This window comes from Scomber scombrus, chromosome 21 (assembly GCF_963691925.1).
Source record: "Scomber scombrus chromosome 21, fScoSco1.1, whole genome shotgun sequence".
NCBI lineage: Eukaryota > Metazoa > Chordata > Actinopteri > Scombriformes > Scombridae > Scomber > Scomber scombrus.
This window is the reverse complement of record NC_084990.1, coordinates 23,261,167-23,277,261: the sequence shown is the minus strand read 5'-3', so window position 1 is coordinate 23,277,261 and position 16,095 is coordinate 23,261,167. Positions and strand designations below refer to the sequence as shown.

The 16,095-nt window shown below is 38.7% G+C and overlaps 1 protein-coding gene across 1 annotated transcript; it reads left to right on the top strand.

Moving 5' to 3' along the window:
- Nucleotides 1-6,063: 6,063 nt before the first annotated feature.
- ttll6 (tubulin tyrosine ligase-like family, member 6) lies at nucleotides 6,064-15,498 on the top strand. Its single transcript, XM_062442793.1, has 14 exons — nucleotides 6,064-6,196; nucleotides 7,270-7,388; nucleotides 8,069-8,199; nucleotides 8,294-8,450; nucleotides 8,585-8,728; nucleotides 9,294-9,379; nucleotides 9,480-9,705; nucleotides 10,884-11,062; nucleotides 11,223-11,411; nucleotides 13,086-13,245; nucleotides 13,589-13,897; nucleotides 14,086-14,151; nucleotides 14,603-14,726; nucleotides 15,186-15,498. The coding sequence occupies exons 2-14, from the start codon at nucleotides 7,374-7,376 to the stop codon at nucleotides 15,452-15,454; spliced, it is 2,055 nt and encodes a 684-aa protein (XP_062298777.1). The 5' UTR covers nucleotides 6,064-6,196; nucleotides 7,270-7,373; the 3' UTR covers nucleotides 15,455-15,498.
- Nucleotides 15,499-16,095: the final 597 nt, after the last annotated feature.

Genomic DNA, 16,095 nt, shown 5'->3' with positions numbered 1-16,095 from the left:
CTAAATGAGCAGTTTGCTTAATACAGTATCACACCCGAGACATGCTTTATTTTATACATTAGAGACTCTCATTTAATATCTCGCCATTAAAAACACACCGTAGTCACATTAAATTATAATCGGCCTGCTCTGTAATTGTATGAGGGCTAATGTAGCACATCTCTCTCTCCTCCGCCTCCTCCTCATACACACATATCAGTTTGTGGTCACTCCTGAGGCATATTACATACACTTACTTACATTCATTTTCTAACCCTAATCATAACCCCCCCCCCCCCCCCAAATAATCTTTGTACTAATTGGAAGAATGGCTTTTGTCCCCACAAGTCAAGTCATCCTCAATTAACTGGCCTGAAAAGCATGAAATGTGTCCCTAAAAGTAGCCTATGAAAGACTAAACACACACACACACAGTTTCAATTATGTGTCAATTATGTTTTTTTGTGTCCATGTGGTTTAGTTTAAATTTAAGGGGTTAAAATGAGAAAATAAACGTATGAATAACTTGCACACATTCTTTTTTTGTGGACCCAGCATCAAATTTCTGCTTTTAATCCATTTTGAGAGAATATATTAGAGGATTATGGCAAAAATGTCTAAGTGGTGTAACCATAAAAACTTTGTACCAAATAATTCAACTTGCTTAAAAACAGTAAATTGTCAATAAAACACCATATCAACTAGTTTGGCATGATCTTACATTATAACTTTTATATTAAATAAAGGTAATGGAATACAATTGTTCTTAATATTACATTTACTCTGGTAACCATGGAGATCAGGAAACATTTACATGTTTTAAATGAAGTAATTATTAGTATAAGTCCACTTAAATACACTGTAGGTGGTTAAAATATGTAATATCTATCATTCTTTTGTGGTTACACCATTTGACATTTTCAGGAGCATTCAGTCTTACTTTTGGTAAAAAATGGTGCAAATGTCATTTCAAATGACATAAAACCAACAAAAATACTAAATGTACATTTTAACAAACCTGATGCTGCTTTTAAAACTGTTTTTTAACATATTTTTGAATTGCTCATCTTGCCAACCCTTATTGGTCACTGGCCCACATACAGTTTAAATACCTACACATGCACATACAGGAGATTCTTTAGAGCATCATAAGAAAGACAAAGGTAGATAAGTGAGTGTGGAAGGGTGTCGGTTGTCTCTCTTAATAATTCATTAATGCTGATTGACTCGAGTAATCAATTAATAAGTCGGCCACTTTGTGATTTTTCTTCGGCCTCTTTAACATCCAGTCTCTTCGCTGCCATGACGACGGGGAAACTAAAGCCTCAGCGTTCCTGTTTGTCTACTTTCTATCTTTTCTTTTTCTTCTTACCTGTGCTGTATTTTTAATGTCTTCTTCAGTCTCAGGCAGGTACTCCCTTTCAACTTTGGCTAAGAAGATCGATGTACTGCCTTCTCACTTACACCACACGCCGCTTTTCAGCACAGATTTAAATTTAACAAACTCGAGGTGTTGAAAAGCACTTCTCCTATTTCAGTGAACAAATATCAGGGATTATCCCCCTCTCTCTCTCCCTGCTGAGGTCTCCTGCTCATTTTCCCCTCCATCGTGTTAAGGCGGATCGGGTGTTTGTCCCCACAGTTTCTAATCGGTCACCAGATCTCACCGCCGGGCCTGATGCTTGATTGTGTAAGTCAATCTGAACCGAGCCTGAACTGAGTGATGACACAAATCTACTCTGCTTTTTCTCTTTTTTGTCTTTTTTTTTAAAAGGCTCCAGAGGCAGACGGTGCACGAGATTGAGATGCGGCTCGTCGGTTTGTCGGCCGAGGAGCGTGAAAGCATCTTAAAAGGCGGCTCTTGAGACGGAAGGTGCAGCGGCAACAGGACGGGAGCATCCTCGCGTCCTCAATGTAGGCTGAACAGTGCAGGTGAGTCAGGGTTGGGAAGTAATAGGAAATGTAATAGGTTACAGATTACTAGTTAGCACCAAAATCTAAGTCCAGCTGTTTTTCATGGATACTGACATGATTTATAAGGGAGATCATTTCTTATAAAGCAACATTTATCTCTCATTTGAAAATGTATTCATTAGTTCATGTAGATTTTAGAATATAAAATAAAGATATTTGATGAATAAAGTGGGTTTAATTGGTACTGTGACTCCATTTAAGCTCATGTGTGCTCCAAATAAGCTCACATCATGATTTATTTACTGAATATAAAACAAATACTGATTTAAAAGAATTACAAACAGCAATATATGTATTCAGTAACATGTTAAATATTAAACAATGAGGAAAAAACCCTCCTGAGTAAAATCTTAAAGGTCTGACTTCAGATGTAACCTCCTTTATAATCATCAACATTTTCATCAGTAACTGTAACAGATTACACTTACATTTATTTTGTCATTACATAACGCAGTTATATGTAACTGTTACTCCCCAACAGTGCAGGTGAGTCAGAGTCACTTCTCAAATGTGAGACTTTGACAGTTAAAATTGAAGGTTTAGAAGTTTACTGCTAAAAACAGTCTAATACAACAGTGCTGTAATAAATCCTGCCTTTAAGTTGGCACTGGTTCCACCTTATGGCTCTTTTGGAAGCTCTACTAGCCTATTAAACACTATTGCATTATACTAAGAGGTGTTTCTAATATTTTATAAGTATGTACACTGAATATTTCATTTAATTCAGCATCTCTACAAGCTCAAAAATGACCAGAAAGTTGAATTGATACCTCTCTAAAACAGCTAAAACACAGTATGAACATTACAGCCTTCATCAAAGTGGGATTTATAGCAGTGCTGTTTGATTAAACTGCATTACAGTGATTAATAATGAGTATTCTGCATCACTGAAAGCAGAGTGACTGAGAGCAGCACTTTAACATTTAGTTAATTAATCTGTTAAGTGTTTTATTTTATAATCATTTAACACATCTAGTAAAAAAAAGTTTCATCTGTTTCATATCATTGCAAATTAAGTGGATTTTTGGACTGTTTTCAGACAAAAGTAGCAATTTAAAGACATGATTTTGGGCTTTTTGGTAACTTCAAATGGCCCCTTACTAGTGGTTTTTGCCCTTTAATTGATTTGATAATTTAATTATAAAAAAAGTAATTTAATAATAAGGATAATGGTTAGTCGAAGCCTTATTTCTGAGGGTTTAAATGTGAAAGCAGGCGTGCCATGCCAATTTGAAAATGCTTATGTAGAATTTAAAGGTTTATTTTTATTTCCAGGCAACTTAAATTAAGTGAATTTAACCTGCAAAGCTACAAGAGCCAAATTTCACCCCTTTATTTTGTGTTCAATGCAGCAGGTTGTTGTTTTTAAAGGAAAATAGATGTTAATAAGTGTTAGCGTGTCTGTCTATGTGAAGCCTGCATGTTGAATGTTATGTAGTGACATTCAACAATCGACAAAGTCCTCCTCACAGAGTGCAGTCATTGTTTTGTTGAGGACAGATAATGTTGTTGTCGTACGCTGTGAGGGAGCACCTTGGTGAAATCCTCCGCGGGGCTGAAACCGTATCTGTGCTCAGGTCAGTGGAGCGTCTCAGCACAGCGTGAAGCTCACAGTTCAGCGCCAGGATTATCCAGATCACTGGATCAGAATACCGTTACCTGGCACTGTCACCTCCCACAGTGTACCTGGGATGTCCCTCCTTACTGCCCCCCCTCCCCTCCCCCTCCCTCTCATCTTCGCCCTCATCCTCACCCTCACACCCCCCGTATTCGGTCACAATCATTACCAGGAATTAACTTGACCTCACCTTCAACCTACAAGACACCAGATAGGACGCAGAGGAGAACAGCTGAGACGCTGGTTGGCCGCTGTGCTCCGGTCAGAGTGCAGACAGATGTTTACTGAAGGAGGACACACAGGTGGAACTTCAATCACCTCCATTTATTCCTTTAAACTTAAATCACCTCCATTTATTCTTTTAAACTTTATCATCTTTATCTTATAGGTGATTATACACTTCATTTATGATGAAAGAGTCGTCTTAGTCAATTTAAAGTGGCTTTTAGTATAGAGTGTCAATAAATGGGAAAAGTTTGGGCTGATGTTTGGGTTTAGCTAGCAGAGCTGTGAGGATAAATCAATTAGTTGATGGCCAGGAAATTAATCAGCAACTATTTTGAGTCTTGATTAATAAGTTTTAGTCATTTTTTAAGCAAACTGCCTCCTAAAAACCACAACCTCTTTTCTCTGTTTGACATCAGTGTCAGGACAGATGTTACTAATCAGCATTCACTATAAACACTGTGATACTTTATCTCTTTCTGTCCCTATTACCCTGAAACTCTGAGACTGAGACTGTTGGTCAGACAAAACAAGACGTCTGAACATCTGTTGGACTGTGGGAAATTTATGACAGGCATTTGTCAGGAGTTTTCTGACATTTTATAAACCAGATGAGTCATCATTTAATTGAGAAATTGGTAGATGAATCAATAATGAAAATAGAGCTACAATGATTAATCGATTAGTCGACAACTACTAAACTAATAGTCAACTATTTTGATAAGCGATTCATTATTTCGAGTCACTTTGAATACAAAAATATCTAAATTCTCTGGTTTCCAGCTTTTCAAATGTGATTTTTTTTCTTTATTCCTTTATGACTGTAAACTGAGTACCTTTGACATTTTACACTTTTTTTATGACTTTTTTTAGGCCAAACAACTAACTGATTAAATCAATTCTAGGTTATGAAATACCCGAGACATATGTTTCTACTGTATTAGACAGTGACTGCACATTTAATGAAAAGATGTATGATATAGAAAGTCTTGATCTGAGGACTTCAACAATCAGAGTTTAATGAAAAATGGGAAAAATGTTAAGTTGTATTAAGTGTGTTAAGTGTGTTAAGTTTACCTCACTCACACTGCTGTTGGTGTTGTGTTTGTGTCAACATTGTAGCGGCAACATGTCCTTAACCTGATAATGAAAAAAATAACAAAAAATATGATGATAAATAAATAAATAAACACAAAATCAAACAGCCTCTGAGGAGTGAATCTTAAGCAGTAAAAATAAGTCCATTGTCGAGGCAAGTGTGAAACTTTGTGAGGTTTATTTTACAAGCAAACAGACAAAGAACAAAACCATCAACTCTTCCTGGTGTCTGCTGGTCCTTTACCTGCTGCCCAGTATCCAACTTCATTCCAACTTATTACCACAGGTTTTACACATATTTTTTGGAAATGATAGGAAATAGTTCTCATTTAAATGAAACTATACCTCATTTTAGAGTACATACCCGTTGTCCTCCCTGGTCCGAGGTTAACCAAAATTATACTAATGTTTTAATCAAACTAATTCAAGCTTTATTCTTCAAAACAAAACAGCAACAAATACATAAATAAACTTTTAATTATTAAATCTTACTAAACAACAAATAGCTCCAACAAATATCATTATAGTCAGTAGGATTTAAGTTAAAAATAACTTTATGTGATTATTTCTGTAGCATTTCTTCACTAACTGTCACTGTTGACATTAATCCCCCCCCCTCCTGCCCCCCCCGGTCACTGTTTGTATCCACGGCGCCACATTAACTCGTGAAGGTGTGTGACAGCGCGCCGACAGCCGCAGCACTCACCTGATGAGAGAGATGGAAACGGAAACATGAGTCCAATGCGTGCGCTTACAGCATGTACTTTGTTCTGTTTGATTGAGTTTCAATGTGAGGCTTTGCAGCACCGCGCATTAAAACATGTAAACCACTGAAGGAGTGCCAGGAAATTAAATGATTTGGGGGGGGGGTTGTCTAAATGTTCACATAAGTATTTAACATTTGTCTTTGTGTGCATCCAGGATGGGTTTAGCTGTGGAAAGCCCGGACAGAGACGACGATACACCTAAATATGAGCAGCAGGGAGAGGGAGAGGGAGAGGTGGAGGGAGAGAGAGGGGGAGAGGGGGGAGAGAGCCAATTCGAAGTCCCCACCTGCATCGCTCCAGCCATCAACAAGAAGAGGAGGAAAAACAAGAAGAGGTACTTTACTGCCAGATCTCCTCCGTGGTTTTATAACTCGTCCCGGAGGCTCTGAAGCTCCTTTTTTTAGACAAATAAAAAGATAATCTTAATGAGACAGCTGTAGGACCTCGCAGCAAAGCAGATGTCTGTCCCTCTCTCTCTCTCTCCTCTCTTCCAGATGACTGTGGATCAACATCACCAGCTGCAAGTATGAAAGTGGTACGTTTGGAGCAGAGATTACTAAAACTATGAATGTCTGTTATTAAGTCACGTAGCTCAGTTATCTATGTTAAAGAATATATTCAAGTCTGTCTTAAAACATTAATCAGTTGCCCCAATTAACTATGAGACAGGTTTTTCTGGATGTAATCATTCCTCTTGTTCATACTGACTTTAGTGGATCCTCTCCTAAACTGATTTCAATGTAAGTGATGGGAGACAAAAATGTATTTAAAAGTTTATCTGAAGCAAATATGAAGCTTCAGCCGTCCAAATCAAGGCGGTATCTTACAATGATACCGTCTTTTTAGTGCCAGATTACTTGAACATTTTACCATGGAAGATATTATTTGACTAACTCAGACAGTTTAAGCTTCATATTAGCTTCAGATCAAACTTTTAAATACTTTTTTTTTGCACAGAAGGAGGACTGTGGATTTAGTCCTCCATCACTTCCATTGTAAACATTATGAAGGGATCTTTTATAATGGTCAGTATGAACAGGAGGAATCATTACAGCAAGAAAAACAAGCTTCAGTGTTCATATGTGAGACTGATAATTGTTTTAAGACAGACATGAAAAACTATAACATTCTTACACTCACTTTAATCATGTAGAATGAATTAACTGAGTAAAACAGATACTGTAAAGGAACATGAGAAACACAGAATATGATCTAAAAGCATGTGCATACCTCGTCCACACTAGTGTTTTTCATAGTTCATGCAGGGCCTCTCAGTTTTAATGAAGGGAAATCTAAACGCTACATTATTCAGTGATATATTAGACAATAACAATAATGAGCTTCCAGCTGTGTGACAGTTTGGGGACCATTTCCTGTTTTAACATGGCAGCAAAGTCAGGTCTCTAAAAGCTGATTTGAGTAAATCTTGCAGCCAGGCTCCAAAAACTGCTGGAATTCTTATATTTTCTTATATCTTATATTTTATATTTTTTATTTATCTGTAGCTACTAGAAATCTTGCATCTTTGAAACACGTGCACAACAATAACAAACACACACACACATGCTCGCAGTAGTAAAAATACTCATCATGGTGTGTTTGTGTCAGTGCGGCGAGCTGCTCGTAGATACGGCCTCAGAGAGGCGGCAGAGGGAGAAGACTGGACGCTGTTTTGGACCGACTACTCCGTGTCTCTGGACCGCGTTAAAGACATGAAACGATACCAGGTAATCACACACTGCTGTCATCTTAACCCTATCCCATACTGTTACATACAGTTTTTACATTTAGGACCTGTAAAAACACTTTATACACATTTCTTTTAACCAGACTTTCCTAATGTGACCCATACTATACAAAAATTGAAATATAATGCAAAATTTTTTGTGCAGCTGATACACATTTTTATATATGCAGATGTACACGTTTGATCCATGTTTCTTTAAAAAAAAAAGAGAGAAAAGAATCAGCATTAAAACATGTTGTATTCATCATATTCTATAAAATGTTCTCCTGGACCATAAAATAGTGATTGTGAATGTCTTTTTTCCCCCTTAATCAAACATTTATTAATAACTAACGAGGAATTTATGAATGTGAATGGGTGTAGAGACGAATTATGAGTCAGAATATGAACAGTATGTAAAGGGTTAATGTGCTTAACTGTGAAATGATAAAAAAATATAGAGACTTCTGTAGAGATTATGAGATTTTTTCAGCTCTACTAAATCAATGAATAATCTAATTGGGTAATTCAGAGCTGCTCTACTCAGCAGGTTATGACTAATGTGCCCCAGTCCTCTCTTTTAATATCAATCTCACACTTTAAACTATACAGTATAGTTTCAGTAGACCTCACATGCCTGCAGAATACTACTACTTCTACTACTACTGTTTGTCTTTGCAGAAAATAAACCATTTCCCAGGGATGAGCGAGATCTGCCGCAAAGATTTACTGGCGAGGAACATGAACCGCATGCTGAAGCTTTTCCCCAAAGACTACAATATCTTCCCCAGAACCTGGTGCCTCCCTGCAGAGTCAGTTTGCACTTTTTCACTGTGATTTTGCTTTTTTCAATCTGTCTTTCTCAAAGTGTCTTCACATACTGATTTATCCGCATGTGCTGTGCAGTTACAGCGACTTCCAGGCTTACACCAGGGCCAAAAAATTCAAAACCTACATCTGTAAGCCGGATACAGGCTGCCAAGGAAAAGGCATCTTCATCACCAGATCAAGCAAAGAGATTCAGCCTGGAGAACACATGATCTGTCAGGTGTACATCTCCCGGGTGAGGATCAATCTCACACACACACACACACACACACACACACACACACACACACACACACACACACACACACACACACACACACACACACACACACACACACACACACTAAACTTTTCATTTCCTCCCTTCAGCCTCTCATAATCGACGGGTACAAGTTCGACCTGCGTATCTACGTGCTGGTGACATCATGCGACCCGTTCAGGATATTCATGTTCAAGGAGGGACTCGCTCGCTTCTGCACCACCAAGTACACCGAGCCGACACACGGCAACGTGGTGAGTGTTTATTACAGCACGAGTCTGGTGATATTCTGTTCTCTACGTTACAGGACCTTAACTCCTTAAAATAATAACATGTTTTATGGTGGTTGGGATCAATAAGTGTTGCATGAGCACCATCTGCTGGACCGTCCCTTGCTCCATCTGTTCCAGCTCTGCCTTTTGCTTGTGTGAAGAGGCTCAAAATGGAAATGTTCCTGCAATGTGTGAATAGTAAAAAAAATCACCAGTGGTCCCAGTAACTTATCAGGAAGTATGTGTGAAAGAGGATAAAAATTAATCAATGAGTTAGTCGTTACTTTGTTTATTTTGATTTGATCTCACACCCACTGTCCTGCTGCCAGAAATACTTACTCATACTCTCATAATGGATTAAAAGCAGAAATTTGATGCTGGGTCCACAAAAAATGAATGTGTGCAAGTTATTCATACGTTTATTTTCACATTTTAACCCCTTTAAATTTAAACTAAACCACATGGACATAAAAAACCCATCATTGACCCACACACAGTCTCTAAATATACCTGTATCCTTTTCTTTTTCTTGTCTTTCTGACATCAGGAGGACGTCTGCATGCATCTCACCAACTACTCCATCAACAAGCACAGTGAGAACTTCGTCCGTGATGAAGACACCGGCAGCAAACGGTACAAATACAGCAGATGATTCGTGTTGTGTCGTATTATTTTGACTCTTAAATATTTCCTGTTTACATCATGTTTGTTGTTTGTATTTTTCTCCACCCAGAAAGCTCTCCACGCTGAACAAGCACCTGGAGTCCAACAGCTGCAACACGGAGAAGATGTGGAACGACATCGAGGACGTGATCATAAAGACTCTGATCTCCGCCCATCCCATCCTGAAACACAACTACCACACCTGCTTCCCCAACCACACGGCCGGCAGCGCCTGCTTCGAGATCCTGGGCTTCGACGTGCTGCTGGACCACCGGCTCAGACCCTGGGTGCTGGAGGTGAGGGACCACCACAGTTTAATATACAGCATATTAAACATGAGTATATACAATTATCTGTTACTGTCAACTTCAGATTCTCAAGTTAAAACTCTTTTGTATTTACTGCAGTTTAGTACAGATGATAAATAAGACATATTAACATTTTCCCCCTTTTAGTAACTCATAAAGTAGCTTTAAGGATTTTAAAGTTGATTCCACACAGTCTGACAGGATCATATATATATCGTTAAAGCTTTATGATGAAATATTCAATTCCAAGACTTCATGTTTTCCATCAAATAGCGATTTTGTAGATTATGATTGCAAATAACTATTATTTTTATTATCTTTCATTAATTAATTGATTAGCCCATCGACAGAAATTTGATCTCCAACTATTTTGATAACCGATTTATTGTTTAATGTCATTTTGTCAGACAAAAAACTTCAAATATTCTCTGATTTCAGCTTCTGAAATGTGAATATTTTCTGGTTTTATGACAAACTGAGTATGTTTAGGTTGTTGGTTGGGATGTTTGAAGATTTAAGAAACCGTTCATTGATTGGATGGAGAAGAAATCTACACATTAATTGATAATTAAAATGATAGTTAGTTGTATTCCTAATTGATTCATGTGATGCTTATTTTTCTCAAGGTTTCAAGGTTTTGAGGAAGTTTGTCGTCATTTCAGAGGCACGCTGGTAAATGAAAGGGAAAGAAGTGAAGTACTCAGGTCCTAGATCATAAAATAAAAGGAGACATTATAATAAATAGTCAATAAATATAAAAATAAAAAGTGTGAAGGTGCCTGTTATAATTTCCCAGAGTCCACAGTGATGGTTTAAAATGTCTTGTTTTGTCCAATTGACACCCTAAAACCCAAATAACAAAGAAAAGTATCAAATCTTCACATTTTTGCTTAAAAAAAGTGACTAAAACTATTATTTGGTGATCGAAATTGATGTCCAATTAGTATTTAGTTAATTGGTTATATTGTAGATGTCTTATGCATCAACTCATTTGTCCTATATATATTTGGCATCTTTGTAAATTTGGGGATTTCCACTAGAATCTAAAATAAAGATGTTTTTATAATAATGAGCTTTAAGGAGTTTAAATGTTTCTCAGGTAATCAAGCATCTGATCAGACGTCTTAAATCCTTCAGTATGTGTTTGAATGTGTTTGTACGTTCAGGTGAATCACTCCCCGAGTTTCACCACCGACTCTCAGCTGGACCGCGAGGTGAAGGACGCGCTGCTGTACGACACGCTGGTCCTCATCAACCTGGGAGCCTGCGACCGTCGCAAGATCACCAAGGAGGAGCGACGCAGGGTGAAGGACAGACTGCAGCAGAAGAGCTCCAGAGAGGCCAGGTACTTTTTATTCCACACAAGGTCTTCCATTGTTAGAGAGAAACGCTGCATCCATCCTCTAAGACCTGCAGCATGAAGGTTAACGTTACTCTCTCTGTGTGTGTGTGTGTGTGTGTGTGTGTGTGTGTGTGTGTGTGTGTGTGTGTGTGTGTGCGTGCAGGTCAGAGGAGCTGCGTCAGTGCCAGGCCGCCACGGTGCAGCAGATGGAGAAGTACGAGGCCAGACACCTGGGAGGCTTCAAGAGGATCTACCCGAGAGACGGAGACGAGAAATACGACAAGTACTTTAAACACAGCAGCTCGCTCTTCCAGGAAACGGCGGCGTCCAAAGCCAGAGAGGAGTGTGCCAGGTAACGCAGCGCGGCACGCTTTCACCACATCCATCACCACTCAGGAGAAGAGAGCAGAGCACAGAGAGGGTTTATTTAATATACGGTTGTGTAACACTGCAGCCGTAACATGAGATAACTGCTTATTTATACGTTCCAGTCCCCTGAAAATGATTAACACGTCTGATTATTTACAGATATTTAAATAGTTTGAATAGAAAGAATGATGAGATAAAATAAAAGGAGGATGTTTGTGTGTTAAACTCGACTAATGATGAAAGAGTTTGTTGATTCATTGATTGGATAACAGACAAATAACTGATTAGATAAGATTATTATAGACTAAATGATGATAAATTAACCTAGTCTTTTAAGTTTTGGAAGTTAAGCATCTCTATATTCACCATGAGTTTTACTGCAGGAAAACAGATGATTGTCAAGACAGTCGTAAAATATAATTAAAGCAAGTAAAATACAGCAGAAGCATCATTATTAAGATAAGATAAGATAAGATATTCCTTATTAGTTCCCCAGTGGGGAAATTTACAATATTGCAGCAGCAAAGTGGACTGTAAAAAAGTGTCAATAAAAAGAATAAAGAACAATAAATAATAAGAACACAAGCAATAAAAACCAATAGTAGTTAAAAATACAGTAAATAAGTAACATTGATTATAAAGGGAGAGGCAAACTTCATATATTGGTAAAATAATGAACTATAAAGGCAGAACTGGACACTCCTCTGTGGGGAAATATATTTATTTATATTTATATATTTTTAGCACAAACATGGACAATAACTTTAAAATTAAACCATTTAAACATGAAAATATTCATCACACAAACCAATAACTATTAAATATAAACATAAACTGCATTATGAGAGAAACTTTAACATATTTAAATGTTTGGTGAAGACTTTTCTTTTCTTTTCTTTATTTGATTTCAAGTATTTTCATTGTTTTTAGGTTTAACTTTATGATTAGTAGTGAGAAAAGATCAATTATAATTTTAGAATAAAGATTAGATAGATTTGATTTGTCATTCAGATTATACATCATACAGTAGCTACACAGCAGAGATTCTGTTGCAATGCCCCAAAAATAGTGCAACTTCTTTTTTTTTTTAAAGGTGCTGAATATTAAAAAATAATAAAACAGGGGAAATAGAATAAAACTGTCTATAAAGATACAAAAATATATATTGCACAGCAGTAGTATACTCTCTATACGGGGGGGGGGGGGGGGGGGGGGGGTAGTTAGAAAACAGTGTAAAAAGAAGAAAAACTCATATTAAAGAGAGTTTAATTTAGTTTATTTAGTTTATTTAGTAATTTAGTTTAGTAATACATTAAATAAATATCTCCCCTTCACTTTGTCTACTCTGTTCATTTTACACAAACCAGCAACTATTAAAAATATTAGAGAAACTTTGACATATTTTAATGCAGTTTGGTGGATGTTTGCTCTTCTTTTCTTCATTTGATTTAAAGTATTTTCATTGTTTTTTTAGGTTTAACTTACGATAAGAGTAGGAAAAAGAGGCAAATAATTATAATAAAGAATAAAGATATTTAAACTCTCTATATTGGAGAGGTTGAAGTGTTTGAAAACAGAAGAAAATAAGAAAAAAAGATATTAAATGGAGTTTAATTAGTAGTAAATGATCTATAAAACTCTCCTCGTGTGTGTTTAGGCAACAACTGCAGGAGCTGCGTCTGAAGCAGGAGCAGAAGGAGCGCGACCAGAAGGGAAAGAAGAGGGAGCTGCAGGGGGAGACAGCGGGGGAGCGAGCCAAACCACGCAGGGCATCAACTCAACCCCCCAACTCCAGCTCTGACTGCGAGCTGCGGCTGGTGAGTGCAGTGACCACATGACACCACAAGAGGGCGTCAAACTGCTTCTTTTTTTTTTGTGTCCGGTGATGATGAACGGTTCATATTCTGGCTGACCTCCTCTCCGTAAATACACACTTACACAATTTCAATGAGCCAGAATCATATTTTCTATTGGCCGGTTCTCCTCATTTCAAATTCAAATATGTTTTATGTTATAACGGCGTCATCGAGGTTTATTCGCTGACAGTAATTTCTAATATATTGTAAAAATGCACACCGGTGGATACACACACACACACACAGCCGGACACACACACACTCTGAGGCAATAAAACCAAATCCAATCAAAACGTCTCCGCAGCTCCTCACCGAGCGCTCTCTGACTGACACGCCCGAGGATCCTAAAATCCAGGAGGAGAAGCAGGAAGAGCAGGAGGAGCAGCAGCAGACAGAGGAGGAGAAAAGGAGGAAGGAGGAGGAAGACGACGAGATGGAGGAGAGGGAGCGGGTGGAGGCGCTGCTCCAGAGGAAGAAGCTGCTGCAGGACCTCGGGGTGGTGGACCAGATACACCAGCTTCTGCAGGGCCGAGGAGGAGGAGGAGGAGGTGGAGGAGGAGGAGGTGGTGGAGGGTTTCTGCAGGACCCCCACCAGCAGAGACATCAGATGAAGGTGAGTCCTGAATGCAGGTGTTGTCTCCTTCAGTGTGTTATTATAAGCACAAAGACAACAGCAGCAGCACATGTTGTATCTAATTTCACTTTTTACTTGTTTATTAAATTATAACTTATAATAAGTTAGTTTAAAAAAAAAACGTTCAGTCAATTTATTGTTTTTATTTTAATTTTTTTTTATTCCAGTTGACGTCTTTGACTCAGTTTTCCCAAAGAATGAAGCAGCAGCCCTGCACTCAGATCTCACGGCAGGTACGTCACCACAGAGCAGAGCAGCTATCCCTATTATTTTATTATTTAAATGTATTAATATTTTAAATTTGCCAACATAAAAACATGCACAAATATTAATTCACCCACTTCAAAAGCTTCCTCTTTATGTGACTTTTATGTGTAATAATCTCTGTTTTTACTGCTCCACGCTTTATTTAAATGATTTATGTGAGATTATGTGTCAGAGAAATGTTTGCAAGTTTCCTCAAAAAAATGGAAAATGATCAGTTTTAACTCTGGATATTAAAAACTAGTTTAAGTCCAAATATGTCAGAGTTAATTTAGATACACAAGCAGTTAAATCACGTCAAAAATGAAGTCGTATAAACTGTATAAATGTTGCTGTCGCTGTTTAACTCTGGAGTGATAATTATTGCCGTACTGAGAGAAACAACCTCATCATGAAGTCTCGTCACCGCCTGTGTTTCAGCAGCAGCAGCGTCTGCTCCGGCCCACGCTGGACCACAGGAACCAGAACCAGTACGATCCGGAGAGCCTCAACACAGTCATAGAAACACATCGGACCCTCAGCGCCCAGCGGACGTACTGGCCAGGTGAGAAACACCTCACACTGAGACAGAAATGAAGGTTTTTAGATGGTTTTTCTGTGATAGTTATAAAGTTTGAGCTTCTTTTTATCTACTCTGTATAATAAGTATTTAGCTACTGATTATGTGGAAAATATACAAGTTGTTTTTTTTTAATAATGTAGCTGTAAAATGTATAAAAATCACAAAAATTGGCCTCATAAATTTAAAATAAGTGTGAAGACTCTTAATATTTATCATTTGACTCAGAAAATGTTAAAATATGCATCCAACACAACTAAAAATGAACAAAACTGAAGTTAAATAATTAGTTTGTGCTTTAAATTGACACATAAATACGTCTAATAGTGTAGTCGGAGCAGTTTCTGAGCTTAATTACTCCCATAATTAAAACACAACAGTTAATCTTCTGTGTATTTGTTCCTCAGATGTCGTATTTTCTCCTCGTGTGTTTCCTCCCTCCAGTCAGCGGCTCTCTGGCCGTCCAGCAGGACAGCTGCTCCGACGGCCAGTCCCGTCCTGGAGTCCCCGTCATAAACCAACACGTCCATAAAGGACTAGGAGGAGGAGGAGGAGGAGGAGGCCTACGCTGCTCTTACGTGTCCCACGACCCCGCCGGCCTGCAGAGTCTGTTCGTCATGTCCACCCGCCCCCCTCTGGTCCGAAGGACTGGCTTCTCTCACATCGTCCGAAACTCTTTCCGCAGAGCTCCGCAGCACGGTAAAGGGCAGTGAGGGAGCACCAACACAAGGACCAAGAAAAGGAACCTGGATATATGTGTGTGAAAAAAAGATGAAATGGTGGAGGACTGGAGGTAGAGATGGAGGTATAGGTGGAGGTAGAGATTGAGGTTTAGATGGAGGTAGAGGTGGAGTTGGAGATGGAGGTAGAGCTGGAGGTATAGATGGAGGTAGAGGTGGAGTTGGAGATGGAGGTAGAGCTGGAGGTATAGATGGAGGTAGAGGTAGAGGTGGAGTTGGAGATGGACGTATAGATGGAGGTAGAGATAGAGGTAGAGATGGAGGTAGAGATGAAGGTAGAGGTGGAGGTAGAGAAGGAGGTAGAGGTGGAGGTATTGATGGAGGTGGAGGTATAGGTGGAGGTATAGATGGAGCTGGAGGTGGAGGTAGAGATGGAGGTGGAGATGGAGGTAGAGCTGGAGGTGGAGAAGGAGGTGGAGGTAGAGATGGAGGTAGAGATGGAGGTGGAGATGGAGGTAGAGCTGGAGGTGGAGAAGGAAGTGGAGATGGAGGTGGAGAAGGAGGTAGAAGAATTGATGGAGGTAGAGGTAGAGATGGAGGTAGAGGTGGAGATAGAAGTGGAGGTAGAGATGGAGGTATAGATGGAGGTAGAGGTATAGATGGAGGTAGAGGTA